This window comes from Etheostoma spectabile, chromosome 5 (genome assembly GCF_008692095.1).
Source record: "Etheostoma spectabile isolate EspeVRDwgs_2016 chromosome 5, UIUC_Espe_1.0, whole genome shotgun sequence".
NCBI classification, from domain to species: domain Eukaryota; kingdom Metazoa; phylum Chordata; class Actinopteri; order Perciformes; family Percidae; genus Etheostoma; species Etheostoma spectabile.
The window spans coordinates 27,403,538-27,426,916 of NC_045737.1; the positions used below are offsets into that span (position 1 = coordinate 27,403,538).

The 23,379-nt window shown below is 39.8% G+C and overlaps 1 protein-coding gene across 2 annotated transcripts in view; it reads left to right on the forward strand.

Annotated features, from left to right (window-relative positions):
• Positions 1 to 5,816: 5,816 nt before the first annotated feature.
• tmem161b (transmembrane protein 161B) overlaps positions 5,817 to 23,379 on the forward strand; it is a 21,400-nt gene continuing 3,837 nt past the window's right edge. The window contains exons 1-10 of one of the 2 annotated variants that reach the window (XM_032516058.1): positions 5,817 to 6,061; positions 11,658 to 11,761; positions 13,023 to 13,103; positions 14,445 to 14,542; positions 15,029 to 15,185; positions 17,053 to 17,204; positions 17,317 to 17,377; positions 17,465 to 17,605; positions 18,571 to 18,684; positions 19,792 to 19,966. In XM_032516058.1, the coding sequence (XP_032371949.1) occupies positions 6,059 to 6,061; positions 11,658 to 11,761; positions 13,023 to 13,103; positions 14,445 to 14,542; positions 15,029 to 15,185; positions 17,053 to 17,204; positions 17,317 to 17,377; positions 17,465 to 17,605; positions 18,571 to 18,684; positions 19,792 to 19,966 (1,086 nt within the window). In that variant the 5' untranslated portion in view covers positions 5,817 to 6,058. The remainder of the gene's footprint in view (positions 6,062 to 11,657; positions 11,762 to 13,022; positions 13,104 to 14,444; positions 14,543 to 15,028; positions 15,186 to 17,052; positions 17,205 to 17,316; positions 17,378 to 17,464; positions 17,606 to 18,570; positions 18,685 to 19,791; positions 19,967 to 23,379) is intronic. The other variant, XM_032516059.1, reaches the window with a different exon arrangement.

A 23,379-nucleotide genomic window follows, 5' to 3' on the forward strand; every position in this document is an offset into this window, starting at 1 on the left:
GACTTGTATTGTAATTATTTCACAATTTTTATCATATAAGAAAAATCAATCATTTCACATTATTTTCAAAATATTTATTAACCCAAAAACATTTGGATAACCCATTTATTCAAAATGTTGTTTTTTCCTTTAAGGCATTCTAATTATTAATGAAAATGTATTCTAGTTTTGGGTATAAGTCATACACAGTCACACACACACAATCTTTGTTACCAACATTAACAATATTACAACATCAGCAATGCACATATTACAGTATGCCATAAGATACTAAATTAATTGTCCCAAAAAACATGCAATATAATTATATACCACAGTGTGGAAGGCACTGATTGTGCACAGCCATGGTCCTGAGTTGTAGGCGTGTATAACTGCTCTCGCTTCTCACTCACTACTGCAAAAAAGCCGCGAAAAAATCCTCATCAATGCAAATTAGAGCCCACAACCTGGAGAGCCTTGCTTGAGTCACCCGTTTTAAAAAATGCCAAAATCACAGGCTTTCACCTCCAAATCTTGTGTGTTGTCATACACGACTACAGATGCTCCATATTTGCACAGGGCAGTCAGTAATATCCATGGCTTAGTCTGCAGTCACTTTAAAAACCGTCTCCACACTCAGGCTGCCACAACAGAAAATAAGGACGCTTCTAATTCTGCCAGCATAATTGCCTGATTATAATGAGCTTCTCTCTCTCTCCCTCTCTCTCTCTCTTTCTAGCTCTGCCTTTATTTCTCAATACCACACACACACACACACACACACACACACACACACACACACACACACACACACACACACAAAAAACCCAAACACACACACACACACACACAACACACACACACACACACAACAACAACACACACACACACACACACACCACACACACACACACACACACACAACACACTTCTTACACTGTAGCCTAATTCTGATATAAATCAGTCTTCAATTCAATGGGGGTGCACCCTCTGCATTAATATTTTCTGGTGCAGCAATGGCGCTTTCCTGTGACTTCAACAGACAATAGAGATTTAAACTCTGCCAGAAAACGGTAAGCTAATGTGATGCCAAGCACATGCCACTGTGACTTATGTTGCATTGTTAGTTTGTTGACTTTCTGTGTGCGAGACAAAGAAGAAGAAGAAGAAGAAGAAGAAGAAGAAGAAGAAGAAGAAGAAGAAGAAGAAGAAGAATGGTGGAGTTAATCACTAACGGACACCAAAGAACCCAATTCAATTAAGAGCATGGAAGTTCCATTGTTACTCTTAGCAAAATGGAAATTTAAATATTCTTGCTTTACTTTGAGTATGAAATATCAATATTCTGGAACAATTAAAAAGAGGCCCTTAAAAGACATATCATTCTTGAACAGATTCATCTCATGTTTTACAAAGAGAAAACCGTAGAATTTAATTATGATTTCATATTGAGATTTTATCACAGAGTCAGCTTCCCCTAGCATCAATTTAATTACATTTCCGTGATCATTTTATATTCAAATGAGAATAGAACGGCATAATTATGTAAAATTGGAGTGTAACATATTATTTTCAGTAGATTTTTAAACAGACTTTGTGTTACTTTAATAAAACAAACGAATGTCAGCGATGTTCTTTATTATTGTTATCATTATTATTATTATGACCTCATCCAGAGAACTCCTCCACCTGTCCAACTACAATGCTTCCAAATTTACATTTCAACCCCAGTAATTACAATAATGTCAGTTTACGGGCATACAATAAGATACTTAACATAGAAACATGTTATACTCTGTTTTTACACAAGCACAATGAAAAATAATTCAAAAAAATATGGATATTTTACAATATTTTTACATTTCTCACTCCCATGTTAGTATGCTACACTGTATATTGGCAAAGTAAACCACATCAAAAGCACAAATAATATACACTTGACAAAACACTCATATATGTTGCAGAATGTTTGAAAAACATGCATACAAAGTTTTGCAGTAGTTATTATTCTGTCTGCAATGTTTTCACTTTAGCTATAGCATACATTGCCTTGTTCCACCAGGATTTGTTCTTTCATCCCTCTAAAGCTGTCTAAGCCCAGACGCAGGCTAAATGAGCATGCCCACTCATGAATGCTGTTGCCTAATTACAATCCCTGATGGAAAAACCACTGAGGGACAAGCCTGAATGCAGCCACACGTTATGATAGAAACAGAAGCTTTTTTTGTGTTCAAGTGTATATGAACATCATTAATTGTAATAGGGGTACATTTTTTTACCCAGCGTCCACGCCAAATACAAAGGCATCTCCTTATACGCTTCAACTTGATTTACAGAAATTAGAATGATGTTTTGAACGAGTATCTAAAAGATGGGATCTAATGTCAACAGTGGTTTGGATAGACACTTCCATCCAGTACGTTGGAGGTATTTACCAAGAGATGCGGTGAACATGGGAATAAATGACAAATAATTAAAACTACTGTTAGCTATAACCTACAGTACCTTCAAGTCAAATTTAGTTTGACTTGAAGTTTCCTTTTGCCGTTTCGTCAGGCCAGAGTAGTTAACACAAAAGACAAATCAAGGAAGTAAAATCCTATTTAATTTAATGTTTAACCAGTAAGACAAAGGAATGTCTGTTATTTTTTTTAAATTATGTCTAGAGTTTGACTGTGTACAGCATTCAGCAACATAGTGAACACATAACAGAGTAGGGAATTTGAGATAATGCAATTCAGAAATAAAAATTGTGCATCCTAGATATGTAACCCTGATAGTCTCAAAAGCTTTACTAAATTGTTGAGCAGAATTTTACACAGTGGACTTCTATGGGATATTTCTGCGGTTAACCAAATGTGTGCTCCAGGTGCCACATTACTCTATTTAAGCAGAAAGCTCCCAGTTCCTGTAAAGGAACCTGTACTCTACACATAAATTATTCAGTAGTATTTGCATTTGCATTGTAATTTGCATTCTAGTAGATTACAGAGAATAGAGAAGGAGGCGCTGCACCAAAGAGAATTACATTCCGAACCATTTTGAGTCTTACTGGTGACGAGTTGACATGGATTTTTGTTCCACTTTCCCACTCTGCTTCGAGCTATACTGCTGAGATCAGTGACACACATTTCAAACTGCTGTTTGATTAATAAAAGAAGGAAACTATGTATAATGCTCACCAGCACTCGCACACAAAAAGCGCTGCCATTAAAAATGAATCGTGACATTGAACAATGAGTCTATTTGATTGACTAGGCTGAGATTTTCACTGTAATATTCTCATCATCTTTATTTATATTGTAAGGCTTGAGAGTTGAAACTCAAAAGAACCAGTAGGCACGGAGGAGATGTCATACGGATTAAACACTAGGAAGGGGTGTGAAACTCTCACCACACTGAAGATCCTGGCTATTATGTTTCATCTAAAAATAACAAGCCTGACTAAAAAGAATACACAACACTGAAAAAGAAAAGAGTAAAAAACCACAAGCTCCAGAGAGAATAGAGTTCAAACAGCAGCAGTAATAGTGCTGAGTGGGATATGGAATACAACGAGGAGAATGTACAGTACGAGACTCCCTTCAATTATAAATGAAAAAGAAATCAGTGTGAAATGTATGGAATAACCCAGATACTGAAATAAAACACTGCCAGTGTCTCTCTACAGCCTCTTTTGTGAAACGACATCATGTCTTTATAATCGCTAAGATTTTATGTGTCTTTATGAAAAAAATAATAATTCTCATATGAATTACTGCATTGCTTTAAGTTAATTGCATTCATTGCTGACATCATCATTAGTGAATAGCAATGGAAAGATACCTCATATACCTCAGGGCTGAATTTTGAAAACATTTATCGGGGGAATGTGCAAGAGAATAGATTAGTTTGACAGTGCAGAAGCCCGGTCCTGCAGTGTGTGTGCCTGTCTACATGCCACGAGGGGCTGGTACGATGCATCAAGGGGGTGGGGAAGGTGCCTGTGCAAAAAAAGAGGAGGACTTAGCAAACATATGCGCATGTGCATATACAGCCTAGCCTTTTTCCACCCGTATGTTGATGTCCATGCCACTCCATGTACAGTTGCAAACACATATTCAAAAAACATATGAACCCTTTGTTTAACTGTTTAGATTTTGATTGTGCCTGAACCATGCTGTAATTCTTACACTGTTTTAATCAATGTAGCTTGTACTTTTGGCACTTCATGTGCCTTATTTTCTCCGAAATATAGTATTCTATGAGAAGAACTCACACCCGCTGCTAAATGCAAACAAGAAAGGTCTAATTTTACTGAATTGATCAGGGGAGTGATTGGAAGTAATGCCACTGACAGTAAACTGTTGGTGAACTTTACAGATTATACAACAAAATATCATTTGAAGAGTAAAAGTACTCAAAGCATTTACTTGATAGAAAAGACCGGGTTGACTGCCGGGAGACCGGGTCGAACATACTGTAAGTCCTGCATAAAAAATAAGTGTATATGAAAGTATGCACAATGGCCTACAATGAAACTAAGTATCAAAAGTACTGCCAATGTTAAAAAAGTTACCTTTAGAGTATTTTATTGATTTATTAGAGAATTTAATTAATTTCCTGTTTAAGTATTTTAATGCTGTAAGTGACACCAATGTCACTATGTCTAACTATATTTAAAAATTCAGCAGAACCAGAAATGCCATACTGTGTTTTGCAAAGAAATTGAGTATTTCTAACTTCCAGATACAAGCATAGGAGTACAAAATAAAATATAAATGCCAGATATAGCGATGGAAAACTACGAAGTATGTCAAAAAGGTAACACAAACAATTAGAGCTGTTTACGCCAATGTAAAACGAGTTTGCACCTCCCACTCAGTTAAAAAACAACCTAGGACCTTCTATTTCCTGAAAAAGTCATTGTTCATCAAAACAGTGTAACTTATGTAAGATGAATCAATCAGTTTTTTTTTAACCTGAAATCATGCAAGATACGTTCAATTCTAGTGAGATGGTATCCCATCAGCTGAGCTATAACATTAAAGGAGAATGTGCACTAGAATTTCATGTTGAATATCAGTAAAATAAAGAAAAACAATAATGAAAACATCAATAGTCATTGAATTAATGATTAATATAGATGTTAAAATAAACACAAAAAGCAGACTCTTTGTCGTTCCTGTTCGTTTTCTCTGACCACAGGTTTTAAGACATTTGAGTCTTTCTAAATAGCTTCAGGTAGTTAGTTAGGCCTAAATCACTGTAGCCTGTTTTTATTATCGTGTGACTTGGCTTACAGTTAATTACTTTATATAACTTTAATGTCCCAATAACAAAGACTCCGAGGATCAAGCCTCCCTTAACTGTCACCTAAGGGGACAGCCTACAGTGCTTGATCATCACTTACACTACCAATTGATAGAGCCGAAAAGACACATTCCGAGAGGCATATCAACAAAAGCAGAAACTGGGAGACTGCATTGTTTCCCGAACGTTACTCGTCAAAGACACTGGTCAAAGTGCCCACTGTCCACGCCACTGCCAGTCAGACATCTGATGCAGGTACTGATCAATCATGGATGTATAAGAAGAGAACCAATCTGTCATGTGCATAGTGCTCTGCAGCTCTTCCGGTTGCGGCGGTCCTAGTGAATGCTTTTAGTGGTCCTGTTTAATCCTATATAAAATGACAACGTCTATGTCCTTTTTAAGTCAAATTAGGAACGAAATGGCACATATACACGTTGACTTTATTTACTAATCATAGTTTAATTTGTATTTCTGGGAGTGGGAATGATGAAATGTATCGTGTTTTGCTCTTTGTGTACAGGCGAACCTGAAGACACCTTATTTCCCAGAGTTTTAGCGTGACCTCTACTGCAGTTGAAAACACTTGGGAGCGGAGGTTGAATCCATTTATTTTTGACGATGTAAACCATCTCTGCAAGGATACAGTGACACTTTGAATGAGAAACCCCTTCATTGTGTGCATATCCATCGCAAGAAGGGCTTATGTGCTCCTCGCCGCTTGATTTCCGACTCGGGGTGCTCAGTGTTGTTGGGGTAGAGTCCGTTTCAGCTGCACTGCATCAACATGGTGAGTGTGACAGCAGCGAGCCCCTGAACGCAACGCTTTCTCTCATTTGTCGCACTTTATTGATAGAAGATTAGTTGTTAATATCAGTTTTCATGCGGACATCTACTGCGACGTTGTTGACCAATTCATGTTTTCAGCCAATTGGTTATTGTGATTGCAACGTTAGCTTAGCTTGCTAGCCACAGCAGGTTCTTGTAGCCGGCCGGCTAGTGAGTGTAACGTTAGCTCTTTAGCTAGCGTTAGGATAACGTGACTGTTTTAAGTGGTATTCCCTCACATACAGTGTTTGGGACTACTGACATTAGCTAGCGTTGCAGGGTAAAGTGAGAGGTTAGAGATACGTTCTATGTACAAATATGATTAATACCAACAAGCAGCAAGTTAAGCATGTCATTCAGCTGGCAGCAGGATACCTTTGGAAAAAGTCAAGGTGTGTTCACCTACCTGACCGGTGCAGTTTGACCTCAGGATGCCCTCAGAGGAAGTGTTAAGCTCATTTGCTGTAATTTATTTGTAATTTCACAAGCATTGGTTGAACACTGTCATAGTCAAATCTAATTTAATTTCAATGGTTTTATAAAAACATGTCAGGAAATGGTTGCATTGTGAACTTACCGAGGGGAATTGATAAATGTTAACTGTGCACATGTTTGGTTACCTTTTTGTGTGTGTGTGTGTATAAATATATGCATGGTAATCAAATAATGGACAGTTATGATTGCATCAATGATGGTGTGCATTTGTTATAGCACCCATTGATCCCCAAATGTCCCTTTAAAACACAGTTGGTGTCTTGAATCTCAACACAACTGGCAAATAATTCATTTTGACAATATCCACAATAAGGTAGGGTGCTATTTAACAATTTGGGGGAGCTCTAACACAATCAGGAAGGTTATCTTAGAGGTTTATTTTGTTTGGATTAGTGGTATGACTACGTAGGTGAGTTAATTTATATTATTCTTCATATAACACAATCAGAATGTCCACAAACTGCTGATCTGTGACAGCAGTTTGGACAGGAGGACAATAGTTGCCAGGCAGGTACTCATTCATGCTTAAAATCCAGCAGGTAGAACAATCAGATAAGGTCTGCACGTTTCCGTTTTGTTGTAGCACCACCAGGGTAATACCAGGGTAATACTATGGAAGGGGAGGGAAGAACAACCTAAGCTCACAGAAATGACAAACATCCAGGTTGTCAACTAGTCTCTTACTACAACACAATATTAGATCCATTTTTATTCACATAGCCTACAGTATGTCCAATCTCTAACCACAGCTCCAATATTGCTATTGAAAAGTGTAGTCTGTAGTCACTCAATAGTGGAACAGTTTACTGAGAAGGATTAAACACACACGAGAGTAGTCAAGATGAATGAAACCAGGGAAGCATCGGTCACTAAAGAGTTTTGCTGCTTCAAAGTTAGTTTTATGGACAACATAGTAGAGTGGTGTTTGAGCTCTTATGGATGGTGGTTATCACTGCAGCTCCCACTCCCTACCCCCTGCAGATTTCATTTGGTTGTTGTGGGAAGGGGGTCAAGCGGACCGGGAAAGATAAGAGAGTCCATGCTGGCTCAATTTCCCCCAGGCCTGAGATCCTAGCAGGGCCCCCACAGAGAATGGTCAGCATCCACCTTGGCCTACATATAGCATGGCCAATACTCACATGGAGAATGTCTTGAATCAGAGAAGTTGTGTTTGGTCACGCTTCACATCTTAGTGAGTATAATTGCCAAATTAATGGCACCCACTCTCCCCTCTGTGACTCCAGAAGAGGTATTGACTTTAGCTTTTGGAGCTTACTTCATTCTGAGAGACCCTGGGGATCCCCATGACCAATCCAAAATCTAGGTCTAGTGCACAGGTCTGGCCTCGTCACCTGTCCTGTCTAGGTGTGATTCACTTCCTCCTCATACACCTACAGCAGTTTAACCATCACTCAGAAAAACTTTTACTAGTATTACGCTTGTTCATTATGATGTGTGCAGCCTTATGCAAGAAGCAGAATATATGAGGTAGGGATATCACAATACCCAAAATCTGGTAGTAGGTACAGATACCACCAAAAGTACACAATACTCGATACCACGGTGTGTATTAAAAAAGAAAAGAAAAAAAAGGACAATAATACTTAAACATCATCCTTTATTTAAACATTTAAGAAGTTGTGTGTGTGTGTGTGGGGGGGGGGCGATCACCACACTGGTATCACCGCACAGCCAGCGTGTGGTACCGGTCTTCCATGAGTTCACCTGGAACTCCCAGGCAGCAAGCATGTAGTTACATATGTTTCCCCCATTGTTGTTTTTCACATAGATCCGGTCTGGTTAAGGTTTACATAGAAAGGTTAACTTAAAGTGATTACATGTAACTTTTAAATGTTTCTGTAACTGTGTAATGTTTTATCTGATGATCATAAATTACCTGTAACAGCAAATGAGACTAACAGTAAAAAGAATACTGTTAATATAGTTTTTATTAATGGCTTTCCCCGGGTCCGATTTTTCTTGCAAAGTTACGGCAGGTAGACAGCACTACAGAGCACACATTGTGACAGGTCACAGATTTCGGCATAACACCGTAAAAACTCTACTTTTGTGACCAGCCAGGTAAAGGGTAGCAGGAGATTTCTTTATATGGGCCTAACTGTATATGTAATTTATTTTAGAAGTGATCTGGTGTAGTTGGGGGCAGGGCCATCACAGAAAAGATAGAAATTAAACAAAGAAAAGCTAAAAGGGAAAATGAAAGACAACCGGTGAAATCCGAATCACACTTGGTCAGGCTTTCAACAGATGGAGACAATTACGGGGATTGTAAATGATTCAAAACAACCCTGCTACAACCAACTCTTATTGTTTTGGCTTGTAACACTCAAGATCCATCCAAAGTAGGCTAAGTTACCGCATGCAACAGTTGAAATTCAACTATGCATCTGTAGCGTGTTCTCTTATAGTAAGCAAAGGATTTTCTGTCTGAGCCAAACATTCATCGCAACTATGTGACCTCCCAGTCACGCTATGTCCTAGTCCTTAACAGCAGCAAGTGTGGTTAAAACACTACCGCTTTTGTCCAAAGGGCCCACTGAAATCAACACAAACTTGGTATCGAAGTACCGTGTCTCGTGACATTCCTAATATGAGGTTAGGTTATCATCTTCAACTAATTGCTGTGCAGCCCAAAACCCAATTTGTTGTACAATAAAGTAAAAAAATAAATAATGTAAAAGCCCATTGAGAATGATCTGAAAACTTAAGTAAACAGAAAACCAGAAAATGGTGAGCTGGTGTGCACGTTAGGCAACATGAAATTAGCATTTTAAATTGTCCTTTTAGTGTGAATGTAGGCTCTATTGAGTAGAGTTGAGTTAGGGCAGGTGGTTTTGTTTAACCTATTAATATTTTTTTTTTGGGGGGGGGGGTTCCCTTTATTATAGTATCAGGGGATAGACATGAAAGGGAGAGATATATGGGGGGATGACACGCAGCAAAGGGCCGCAGGTCACCCCTAGCCTGATATTTTTGATGTGTAAACATCATGTTAAGAAAATAAAGACGGATACAGGATTTATTTAGTTACTGGTACATGCCCAGGTGCTAGTACAGATATAAGACTATTGTTGTAAAAGAGAAAAATATAACTTATTGGAGATTAGTTGGCTAATTGGTTCTCTTTGCTCAAGTGTGTGTAGGCACAGATATCAATGATCCCCACTGATTTCCAAAAAGATAGGCAACCCCACAGACGTTACCTACAGTGAAAGGATAAAGCGCACCATGATGGGAATGATTCTGGCCTCTTAAGCCTAAGTGAATATTGATCTAACTGTGCTTGGTTGATATTGAGCTCCTTATGTTGCTAAACCTTTGGGTACCTACCACAGGAGTGCTGGCTGTTCATTCTATTGGGCAAATGGAGGCTGACATTCTGACAGATGTTGCAGACAGAGTATAATTTAGTGAACATTGTCTTTGCACCACTAAATTTACTCAAATTAGAGTAGTTGGTTAGTTCCTTTTAAATCCTGGAAAATGAAAATTTGAAAAGATGATGTGTTTAAAAATAATGACCAATGTAATAATTCTAACGAGGTAGGTTTAATGTGGCAAGGTATTGTCATTTTGTTTTTTGGTCACATTTAAGGTGGTTGATCTTCTTTCTATTGGTTAAGTTATTTCAATTTGCATCAACCATGCCTATTAAGATTTTGTACATCTCCTGGAAATGGAATTGAGAAACAGTTAGAAGATAGAAGATAGAACACTATAATCTGTCTCACTCATTGACTTGCAACATTACCCACAATGGCCCCAACGCAACCAGAGATATTTAAGGACTTATAGAAAAATCTCTTCTGTTAGCCAAATCTCAATACCCGCAAGGTGTGTCATCCTGTCACAAAGCAATACTAGGTATTCACAGCAAGCCCTAGCTGCAAATTGTAGACTTGTTTCACTAATCATGCAAGTGGCGTCTTAAGGGAGACCCAGGCAACTAAACATACCATGCTGTGCATATTGTCACATGAGAGATGTTATGGACATTTGGTAGTCAATCACATGATTCATATGAATCAAGGTCTGAATCATTTAGGCACTTCAAAATGGATGTCAGGATGGTACTATAAGTATTCTGGTAGCCTAAAAGATGTCACATTCTCTGTGTGGTTCACCAACTCTGGGGGGCATTTAATTTGGAAATTGCCATATTAAACACATAGTGGCGTCAAGTAAAATTGAAAAATAAGAAGTGCCATGAGGAATCTAACAATGCCTGATTCATATTTTTGTTTTGACTGAATAACACTGAAGTGTTTAACTCCTGGGTTCTATAGAGTGAAATTAAGGTACTTCTGTGTTTGTGCTCTGGATGCTAATCAGGGTTGTGGAACCTAATCTTTCAACAACTTTCCCTTCAACAGTATTTACTAAGAAAACATGCTGTGGTGTTTAATGTGGGATGGTTGACCATCTAGTGTATGTTTTGTTATTGGCTGCATACTTAATCATACACCTTACCTTGAGGAAAGAGCCATGCAGACTTGCCAATCAAAAGCATTTATGATCTTGGGACCATGAATGCACTTGGGACAATCATTGCAATGCACAACTACATTTTGTTTACAATTGGAACTTTTGGCCCGATAGTCGAGCTATAGTAAAGGTCAGGGGTCATGGTCAGTACAAGTAGTACAATATCCTTTTCTTGGGACTATCAAATGCCAAATTTCATTGTCAAAACACCACCACTAACAGCCTACCTAAACGCAAATGAGATCTAAATCTCTTGGCAATGACTCATCCTCAGAAACCCTAAAGGCAGTGCTAAAGTGTGCTTATTACCACACATATACAGTTTGTTGATGTTGCTAGATTGTATATCCGAGATTCCAAGACCTTTTCATCTGAGATTGGTTGTAGAATTTCTGTCTTCAAATTGCATTTGAAGCACTTTTTAAGGTACAATTGGAAGATATTCTTCAGCCTTTAAATCTATATAAACCTACCCGTATGTCAAATGTGTAAGTGCTTTATGGCATGTATAATTACTATTTGAATGTGAATTTAAACCTCCCATCCTATTTCCACAGGGTGTGATCGGTGTGCAGCTGGTGGTTACCATGGTAATGGCCAGTGTAATTCAGAAAATCATACCTCATTATTCCTTTGCAAGATGGCTACTCTGCAGTGGCAGGTAATGCAGAATATTGTACATGCTGTTTCAGATAGTTTCTCTAAATGCTACCGTTGCATTTCTTCAGTTTACTTGCCTCCTGAGAAGTTTAGTTCAAAACGAGTCCAGAACAATGGGAATCAAAATGTTTACTCAGACGGCGGAGTGTTCAAAAGGGTTTGGATAGAAGAAGAAAAAGAATCATTAACCATCAAAATATTGGGATGACCCGAGAGGACCGTGCATATAAATAAAAGCACCCGCCTCCTTTCCTCTAATTAGTGCCACATATGTTTTCCAGTAAACAACTTCTTGTAACACATTTAATAATTCATCATTTTTTTCTTTTCAGTGCGGTGTTGAAACATTTTTAGAAAACTTTTGGCCTAAGCAGAAGTCCTCGAGCGTCCCTCCAGAATATGTTTTCCATAATAAATAAATGTACAAAGGGAAAACGAGCTGTGCTCCTCCTATCCTCCTCCACCACGCAGAGTGCTTCTTAAGATACTCTCACAAGAGCGTTTCTAAACAAAGTTAAGGAGGTTGCCTGCAATGTTCGTCTTCAAATGGATGCTATTAAATTAGCTCCTATTTCAAGCTCAGTCCTTAAGGACAGATAACCTTGCTGTTGTAAAGCCTCTCACAAGTGCTTATTCAGATATGTATCAGAGTGGCTAATATGAAGTAAAGTGTGTGTGTGTGTGTGTGTGTGTGTGTGTGTGTGTGTGTGTGTGTGTGTGTGTGTGTGTGTGTGTGTGTGTGTGTGTGTGTGTGTGTGTGTGTGTGTGTGTGTGTGTGTGTGTGTGTGTGTGTGTGTGTGTGTGTGTGTGTGTGTGTGTGTGTGTGTGTGTGTGTGTGTGTGCGTGCGTGTTAAAGCTCGGATCTGTTAACAAATGCAGGCTTTGAGTCATGTTTATAGAATCAAGACTTTATGCCACTACTTTCAGTAGAAAGTTTAAATGCGAGTTTTATTGTTATTGCCAAGGTGTGATGTAAAAGCTATTTAAGTGAGTATATTTCCCAAGTGATCAGACAAGTGATTATGAAATTTGTCTCTTGTTTAAGTTCAAATCACTTTATCCACTCTTTCCATACTTCAGAATCAATGTGATAAATAATTTTACCTTGTATGTTTTAATAATTGCATCGTAAGACAACACATCTAGCTTCAGTGTTTATTTTGTTTAGAAGTATCTGTTTTATTGTGTCCTCTTTTGATTCTTTCTTTCTCCGGCCATGTCTGAGCCTGATTCCACATCTCTCTCCTTGTCTTTGTTCACAGTCTGCGGTGGTATCAGCACCCTACGGAAGATGAGTTGAGGAGCTTAGCTGGGAAACAAAAAGGACAGAAGAAGAAAGACAGGTAGGTAGAATTGGGGGGGGAGCGGAATGAAGAAGGGCTATTGTTTGGGGGATGGGGAACTGCAGTGGCACAGAGGAGGTACGAAAGGCACCCCTTTCATCAGAGAGGAAAGAAAAGATGAGAAGCAGACATTTGAGATGGATGGAGACCACAGGCATGTCGGCAAACAGATGAAGCCGATGTGTTTATTTGGCTCATTTAAAGCCTGTTTGAAGTAAGGAGACAGAAGTCTGTTTTTGTTGTTTTGTTCCTTTATGGCTCTTCATCAAGGCTCAGAGCAACTGGGCTTAGAAGTGGCCCCGTCTAGTGGATGTAAGGAAAGTTGGTCCTGTTTTATATATTTTTTTGGGAGCCATTACTATTAGGCTATTTTTGGGGATGACACTTAAAAAGGATTGCATCTTCTCTGAAATCAAAGTTTCCCAAACAGCATAATGTCTTCAAAGTGGTCATATGTCAAGCTTTGATTCCGGAAGATGAGTTTCCATCAAGACTACTTTGCAATTAAAAAAAAAAAAACTACTATTCAACTTCTCGGGCTGCAGGTGGAAGTTGAACCATATGTTGAAGACATGAACTAAGTGTCGTTTCCTTTGTAGTCTCCTTTTCAATGTGAATTTAAATCGGAGTTGCAACTGAAAGTTAATCCTTACTGTTCCTCGTGGTGTCCCGCTCCTAACTTAGGCGGTATTGTAACGCAGTCCTTTCTCTGACCCTGTGTGAGGCAGGTCAAGGCTCTCTAGCACCACATGTTCAGTAATCCCTTAAAGAAAAAGATGGACCACTGTCCTTTTGCCAGCTCGTGCCATGCAGCTCCATTCCCTTTGTTAACTGTCTGACTCCCTCAGTCAGGGGTCAAGCTGAGCCCCTTTTTTTCCCGTCAGGTGCCTCACAAATGAAATCTGTCCAGGGCATGTTTGGCCCTAGAGTCTTACAGTGGTATTGTCCTGTGAATCCAGCGCACACACGGGGCTGAACAAACAAAGCCCCGGACTCAGGAGGCCCAGCAGACAGCTCTTCAAGCCTAAAGAACTGCTCTTCATTTGCCTGCTGTTAGCGATTTAGCACTGCCTATGTATTGCCCCCCCCGGTCATGGGAGTAGTCTGGGAGTATTAGTATCAACAAAAGTAACTAGACCTCTGCCAACTATTACCTTTGGATAACTAAACACAAAAATTATCTCTTTTGGCATAATCATGTGTTTTATACTTTGTATCTCTTCCCGGGATAACATTTTTGAATGGTCTATAATTCTGTTTTTGCATTTGCATTTTTCAGTTGCTCATTTCTGTGTTCCTGACCCTAGTTGTTGTTTTGCTGCTCTCTCTTCTTTGCCCTAGGAAGTACAATGGTCACATAGACAATAAGCCACTAACCGTTCCCAAGGACATAGACTTACAGCTGGAGACGAAATGCATCACAGAGGTCGACACATTAGGTATATATCTAAGCGAACAAATGTCTAATAAAGAGCATTTAATAGTAACTTTCAATTACGCACTCATAACGTTTGTGTATACTAGGGCTGGGCGATACGGAGAAAATCAAATATCACAATATTTTTGACCAAACACCTTGATATCGATACCGCAACAATATTGTAGTGTTGACTAATAGTGCTTTCACAAAATAGTGAGATTTTTGATCAGTAATGTGGATGTAATGACTAAGTGGGTAAAAGCAAATAACAGAACAGTTACAACAGTCTGGTAAGTTCAGAAAACGACTGAATTTAGCCTTTAAAACCAAGAAAAGACACCACTTATTACTTACCATATTACGATATCCAAAATATAAGACCACGTCTAGTCTCAAATCTCAATGTCAATATAATATTGATATATTGCCCAGCTCTAGCGTATACTGTGCTGTACATGTTTTATTATTGAATATTTAGGGAAAAATATACTCTCTATGTCCCCAGCGTTGCACTACTTCCCAGAGTTCCAGTGGCTGGTGGATTTCACAGTAGCGGCAACTGTGGTCTATCTGATAACGGAACTCTACTACAGTGTGGCTCAGCCCTCGGGAGAGATGAACATCAGTGTGGTCTGGTGCCTGCTAGTACTCGCTTTTGTCATGTATCCTTACATCAATCACTTTCTACATCTTGGTTAGTCTTTTTTCATGAGAATGTCAAATCTCATCCATGCTTTGGTAAAACTGTTGATTGATAGCATATTTATGCTGTACGTTATGTAGCTGGGTTAACTTTTGAGGTTTCAGCTGAACAGCCCTGTTTTCATTGGACTCTCCTCTGCACTCACATTTTTCATTATTTTCACTTTACATTCTTCACCACCATCCTATATATGTCATAGGTTAACATCTCTTTTGTCTATAAGAGAGCAAATCATTCCAGCTTGATTGTGTGGATGCAGCAGTGGCAGAGAGCGACTATAAAATGACTGCTAAAGCTCCTGCTGGCCTGACCGCCAGGACCTTTTATCCTCCACAGCTACCTGCTATTTTGCCATGCTGAATGATGTTTAAATGATATGCATTATCCTTGCCACCAACCGCAGGGATCAATCTTTCCAGTGCTCCTGGTCGTCAGTGCAGCGCGGTCAGATGGTGTGTCATTTCCTGCCTACGTCGGAGATTGGAGGCCCAATTTTCACAGCCCAACAAACTGAAATGCTTGGGGGGGTGGAAAGGACAGACTGGGGAATAGATGAAATAGCACTATGAAGATGAGGGAATATGTTGGCTCAATATAATTGTTAATGGGACACTTGATTTCAGTTTTCCTATTTCAGCTTGATGATATGTTTAAGACTCTGGCCAGCTCTACTGCCTTAACCTTCTCAGATTACCCTGGAGCAGCATGATGTTGCTCTTAAGTATCTGCATGTAATGGTAGCTTGCTTTTCCCCTTGAAATGTATAAATGTGACTATATCCCCTCACCTTTGGCCAGTGTGACAGGCTAACCCTGTGGTATATTAATTGTAGTCCACCACATGATAGCTTAAACATCTCTTTTTAAAATCATACTGGCTCAAACTTGTCTGATTAGTGTTTATATAGTCTATATCCTTGACTTGTCACTTCCGGGATATATGCATTTTCACTGATGTTATGTTATCTTCCGCTTTCTTTGTGTTGGAATTTTAAACTCTGGTGGCTTTATGAGGACTAGGGTTAACTGCTCCTCAGATCTCTGCAGGGTAAATCTAGACATCTAGTTAGAGTATCTGTCTTATCTGAGTTTTCTCTCGCACGACTATTTTGTAGCGGCTCCATGCTGAGCTTAGCGCTGCCCATAATGATTTTGATTGGTTTAAAGAAATTCCAATAAACCAGAGCACATTTTTCTCCCATCCAGGAATGCTGTGTGGACTAGCCAGACCCTCCTCTGCTTCGCAGCATGTGGATGGTCTGACAAAGTGTGACTAGTGTTTATATAGCTGTCTTCACAGTACTGAATTTATGGAGGGGAGGGGGGGGGGGGGGGGGGGGGGGGGGACTCCACTGGATTTAATACCATTCTTAAAAAGTGACTAAAAGGGAGGAAACGTGTTGACATGCTGTCACCTGAAGTGTTGCAGAAACTGAGACTTGCATCTCCTTGGCAAATAGAAAATGCTTACCTTATTGGTCAAGGTTGACGGGGACACACTTAAATACTGTAACATCCTCAATGACACGCATTGATGCCAAAGATCCCCACATACCCACACGTGATCGGAAGCAGGGTTTGTGTGGCATCAAGGGGTCAAGGGTCCGCACAGGGGCCTGAAAGAATTTACTAACTTTGTACAGTACATTTGTGTGGTGAATAGCTACAGTATGTTCTAAGAAAAGTGTATTGATTGATTGCTAAGAAATATTTCTGTTCCCCTTGAACCTGTACAAGGCATTGAAAATATATCTACAATCCAGTTGGGATTTGCTTCATATGCCAGTGGGCTGCTGGAGGTGTTTTTCCTTGACTCTGTCCCTACAGTAAGACCCTTTTCTCTCTAACGGCCCACTACTTCAAGCTGGAGGAAGGAGGGGAACGTTCACTCTGCATTACTTTTGCTTTCTTCTTTTTTGTCAAAGCCATGGCCATTCTCATTGTCACTGAAAACTACCTGGAGTTCGGTTTGGAGACAGGTGAGTGCTTCACAATGCATTTTGTTCACAAATGACCTGGTTGGTAAAAACCAAATGTTATTACTTTTGGTCCCAGTAAGTGAGTCACTCTAAAACAATTCTTTATTTCTAGGTTTTGCAAACTTCTCTGACAGTGCTCTACAGTTTCTGGAGCACCAGGGCTTAGAGTCCCAGTAAGTATCAGTATTCTCACAGTATCACTGTTTTCTCAGCCTTCATGAATTCTTTATGACAATGAAAATCTGTTTTCTCTTTTACAGGGGTCCCATATCTAAACTCACCTTCAAGCTGATCCTGGCCCTACTGTGCTCCCTGATTGGAGCATTTCTAACTTTCCCTGGTCTACGATTGGCCCAGATGCACCTAGATGCACTCAATCTGACCACAGCCAAATTTACACAGTGAGTCCACTGCAGGAATTGTCTTCATTTCTGTGTCCACTCATGTATTTTTCATTGAACACATTTAATGTTTTTCTTGTCCTTTTAGTAATAAGGGCAGAAACGGTGCAAAGTTAAGGAAATCTTTGTTGAAATGCGTTCCTTGTCATGAAAAAAACTCACTCATTTTCAGTGGTATCTTTGGATGAAAACATACCTTATACATACTTTCATATCATCTCACATAAATGAATTAATTGTTCACTGGAATATACATGTTTTTTGATGATGATGGAAATGGCTTTAGAATAGTCTTATATGGAAAAGATGTTCTTGGCTTCATTAACACAAAATGTGCCTAAATTCGCCACTAACAGTGCTCAAGTACCTGACTGCCCTATCTTGGAGTACCAAGAAGCCAAATATAGTGCAGTTGTACTTGTCTCCCACTATTCAGAGTGTGTCAGATACGAGAGAGCACCCTGTGAGTCAGCTGAAGACTTCCTCAGTTGGGGCAGATTTCTATTTCAGAACTCACTGGGTGGCATGTCTATGACCATGATGGGAGGTGCAGAGCAGGGAGCACGTCGCATCTAGATAATCCACTTTGGCAAAGCAGACTCTCCAAAATGGGCTCCTCTTCCATTCCCCTCTCTTAACTGTCATGAGTTTACATCCTCTGACACTGTCACTAGCAGGGATTATCTCCCAAGCCCTTCAAAATCTGTGGCTTGGTTATCTTCTCACCCCTCTCGTGGAAAGTTGCAGTGATAGCATGGATCTTAGTTCTCATTATGTGAACTTCAAATTGAGATTAAAAAGCAAAAGAGTTCAGTTTCCTCCAGCAGTCAAATATTTCTGTAATTATCAGAAGTCTTCTGAGACATTTGCTGTAGAGGAGGACAAGTTGTTAAATGTTTTGCAGCTTCTATCATTATTATTGGTCTAACTGGGCATCTTCTCCTTCACCCCCCCTTTTTCTATAGGACTCTGCTTCATATCAACTTCCTGTCCCCTCTTATCATGGTCCTGTTGTGGGTGAAGCCCATTACCAAGGACTACCTAATTAACCCCACCCTGGAGAAGGAGAATGTGCCTTTGTAAGTTAAAGGAATTATCTGGTTCCAACCATCCATTACATGTCTGATCCAGATGTACACAACACCACAAGTTCCGCTGCCATTCTGACACATCACTTGTACACACTGCATTTGATTTAATTTATCACATTTCTTCTAATTATGTGATACATATGAACTATGTTCTGCGTGCTGTGACTAGAGACATTCTTATGAATATATTGTATTTAGCCATAGTCAAAAGCAAACTAATTTGATGAGACATTTGACCTTTTTATTTACTATTTGTAAACGTACAGTTACTTAAAAGTTTCCAATCTTATTATTATTATTATTATTATTATTATTATTATTATTATTATTATTATTATTATAATATAGTTGTAATTATTGAGCAGGGATAATGAGCTCAATGGTAAAATGTTTTGTAGCTCATGTATGAGATTGCTTTAACGTTTCTTACGAACGAGTGTGCTGAATGTGTACTGTTGATTGATCAGTACCTGGTAGGCAAGCCAGTCGGACTCCCTTGATATCTAGCAAGCTAATTACCTGCCATTCAAACAAGAGGGATAGGACGACATTGGCAAGCTGTGGAAAAAAAAAATGTATTGTGCAGGAAAATGCATGTTACCAATGCAAACGGCAGTTATGAAAATGGGATTTACAACAGTTCAATGAGATAAGCAATGTACTCAGCTTTTAGATGAAGTGACAATACACACATTTTCTACTTGGACTCAAATTAGACTGTAAACAAATGTAGTCATACCTCAGGGAAAGCTCTTTATGGTGTCTCTAACTGCTGTCATTTGTTAGCTGGTTATTCATTCTGAGATAAGCTCTTTCATTTGTTCCAAGTTTGAATTCTGTCATGTGTCAACTTCTTTCTGCTATGATAAAGCCTGATTTCATGTCACAGTAACCCCTTTTCACCTTTTTATCTCTCAATTTCACCCTCTTTTACTTTTCCTTCGGAGTTGTTTATGACTCCTTTGCTCTCACTATCTTCTCATCGTCGCTGCATAACATCCAAATGATATAGCAGATGCATGATGTGTTGAGTTCAGGTCATACCTTCATCATGTGTCCCATCTTACTCACTCCTGTCTTTCCTATTAATACCAGGATGACTGAGGATACATACGATACGCTGCGATTATGGGCCATCATACTGATGTGTATACTCCGGCTCGCTATGATGAGACATCATTTGCAGGCCTACCTCAACCTGGCCCAGAAGGGCGTGGACCAGATGAAGAAGGAAGCAGGGCGGATAAGTACCGTTGACCTGCAGAAGATGGTGAATAAAATAATAAAAAAAATATACATATATATATATATGAATACTACCGTTCAAAAGTTTGGGGTCACATTGAAATGTCCTTATTTTTGAAGGAAAAGCACTGTACTTTTCAATGAAGATAACTTTAAACTAGTCTTAACTTTGAAGAATACACTCTATACATTGCTAATGTGGTAAATGACTATTCTAGCTGCAAATGTCTGGTTTTTGGTGCAATATCTACATAGGTGTATAGAGGCCCATTTCCAGCAACTATCACTCCAGTGTTCTAATGGTACAATGTGTTTGCTCATTGGCTCAGAAGGCTAATTGATGATTAGAAACCCTTGTGCTCATGTTCACAAATCTGAAAACAGTTTAGGTCGTTACAGAAGCTACAAAACTGGCCTTCCTTTGAGCAGATTGAGTTTCTGGAGCATCACATTTGTGGGGTCAATTAAACGCTCAAAATGGCCAGAAAAAGAGAACTTTCATCTGAAACTCGACAGTCTATTCTTGTCCTTAGAATGAAGGCTATTCCATGCGAGACATTGCTAAGAAATTGAGATTTCCTACAACGGTGTGTACTACTCTCTTCAGAGGACAGCACAAACAGGCCTACAACCAGAGTAGAAAAAGAAGTGGGAGGCCGCGTTGCACAACTGAGCAAGAAGATAAGTACATTAGAGTCTCTAGTTTGAGAAACAGACGCCTCAGGTCCCCAACTGGCCTCTTCATTAATAGTACCCGCAAAACACCAGTGTCACACATCTACAGTGAAGAGGCGGCTGCGGATTCTGGGCTTCAGGGCAGAGTGGCAAAGAAAAAGCCTATCTAGACTGGCCAATAAAAAAAAGATTAAGATGGGCAAAAGACACAGACATTGGACAGAGGAAGACTGGAAAAAAGTGTTGTGGACGGATGAATCCAAGTTTGAGTGTGTTTGGATCACAAAGAAGAACGTTTGTGAGACGCAGAACAAATGAAAAGATGCTGGAAAATGCCTGACGCCATCTGTAAGCATGGTGGATGGTCTGGGGTTGCTTTGGTGCTGGTTAGGTGGGAGATTTGTACAGGGTAAAGGGATTCTGAATAAGGAAGGCTACACTCCTCATTTGCAACGCCATGCCATACCCAGTGGACAGCGCTTGATTGGAGCCAATTTCATCCTACAACAGGACAATGACCCTAACAACACCTCCAAATTGTGCAAGAACTTTTTAGAGCAGAAGCAGGCAGCTGGTATCTATCGGTAATGGAGTGGCCGCGCAGTCACCAGATCTGAACCCCATTGAGCTGTTGTGGGAGAAGCTTGACCGTATGGTACGCAAGAAGTGCCCATCCAACCAATCCAACTTGTGGGAGCTGCTTCTGGAAGCGTGGGCAATCTCTCCAGATTACCTCAACAAATTAACAGCTAGATGCCAAAGGTCTGCAATGCTGGAATTGCTGCAAATGGAGGATTCTTTGCAAGCAAAGTTTGATGTAAAAAAAAATCTATTTCAAATACAAATCATTATTTCTAACCTTGTCAATGTCTTGACTCTATTTTCTATTCTTTTCACACCGTATGGTGGTGAATAAGTGTGACTTTTCAGGAAAACACAAAATTGTTTGGGTGACCCAAACTTTTGAACGGTAGTGTTGTGTGTGTTGTGTGTGTGGTGTGTATATATATACACTCACCGGCCACTTTATTAGGTACCCCATGCTAGTAACGGGTTGGACCCCCTTTTGCCTTCAGAACTGCCTCAATTCTTCGTGGCATAGATTCAACAAGGTGCTGGAAGCATTCCTCAGGGAGTTTGGTCCATATGTGACATGATGCATCACACAGTTGCCGCAGATTTGTGCGCTGCACATCCATGATGCGAATCTCCCGTTCCACCACATCCCAAAGATGCTCTATGGATTGAGATCTGGTGACTGTGGAGGCCATTTGAGTACAGCGAACTCATTCATGTTCAAGAAACCATCTGTGATGATTCCAGCTTTAGACATGGCGCATTACCCTGCTGAAAGTAGCCATCAGAAGTTGGGTACATTATGGTCATAAAGGGATGGACAGGGCACAACAATACTCAGGTAGGCTGTGGCATTGCAACGATGCTCAATTGGTACAAAGGGGCCCAAAGAGTGCCAAGAAATATTCCCCACACCATGACACCACCACCACCCAGCCTGAACCGTTGATACAAGGCAGGATGGATCCATGCTTTCATGTTGTAGACGCCAAATTCTGACCCTACCATCCGACTGTCGCGGCAGAAATCGAGACTCATCAGACCAGGCAACGTTTTTCCAATCTTCTATTGTCCAATTTCGATGAGCTTGTGCAAATTGTAGTCTCAGTTTCCTGTTCTTAGCTGAAAGGTGGCACCCGATGTGTCTCTGCTGCTGTACCCATCTGCCTCAAACTGGATGTTTTTTTCTTTTTCGGACCATTCTCTGTAACCCTAGAGATGGTTGTGCGTGAACTCCCAGTAGATTAGCAGTTTCTGAAATACTCAGACCAGCACTTCTGGCACCAACAATCATGCCACGTTCAAAGTCACTCAAATCACCTTTCTTCCCCATACTGATGCTCGTTTGAACTGCAGGAGATTCTCTTGACCATGTCTACATGCCTAAATGCTGAGTTGCCGCCATGTGATTGGCTGCTTAGAAATTAAGTGTTAACGAGCTTTGGACAGGTGTACCAATAAAGTGGCCGGTGATGTTTGTATAATATATATATATTATATTATTATATATCTATAGAAAATAATCCATATTTTACCCTTGTTTAATTCTGCATCAATTTAAAAATACAAAGTGTCCAGGTTGGATCAGTAGTAGAGCAGGTGCACATACACTGAGAGGTTTATGCCTCGACGCAGAGGTCCAGGGTTCAAATCTGACCTGTGATGACTTCCTGCATGTCTTCCCCCTCTCTCTCTCACCTACGTGTCCTATCAAATAAAGGCGAAAAAGCACAAAAAATAATCTTTAAAAAAGAAATACAAAACGATGAATGTATCCCATTTAACCCGTGGTTTGGAAGGGATTAAGAGGCAGAGCAGTGTTATGATTCAAAGTAAATGCTTAGGTGGAGTCACTTTGCAGGTTTTTGCATAGGTAGAGAAATTTAGTAGTAAGCCAATTTCCCTTCTTAAAAGCAAATATAGACACATTTAGGACCCTGTCTTTGTGAATTAAGGAACAGAGCGCAAAACTCAGTCATCCATCTACAGGAAATGCATTATGCAGGAGGCATGCAGCCCACCTGTGGTGCACTTGGAAATTGGATACATTATCAGTGAGTGTGTTTGGGACTGGCATCAGTTGTGGCCAAACACATCAGTTTACTTTTTTAAAGATTATTTTTTGGGCTTCTCCCTTTTATTAGACTGACAATGGTTAGACATGAAAGGGGGAGAGAGATGGGGGAT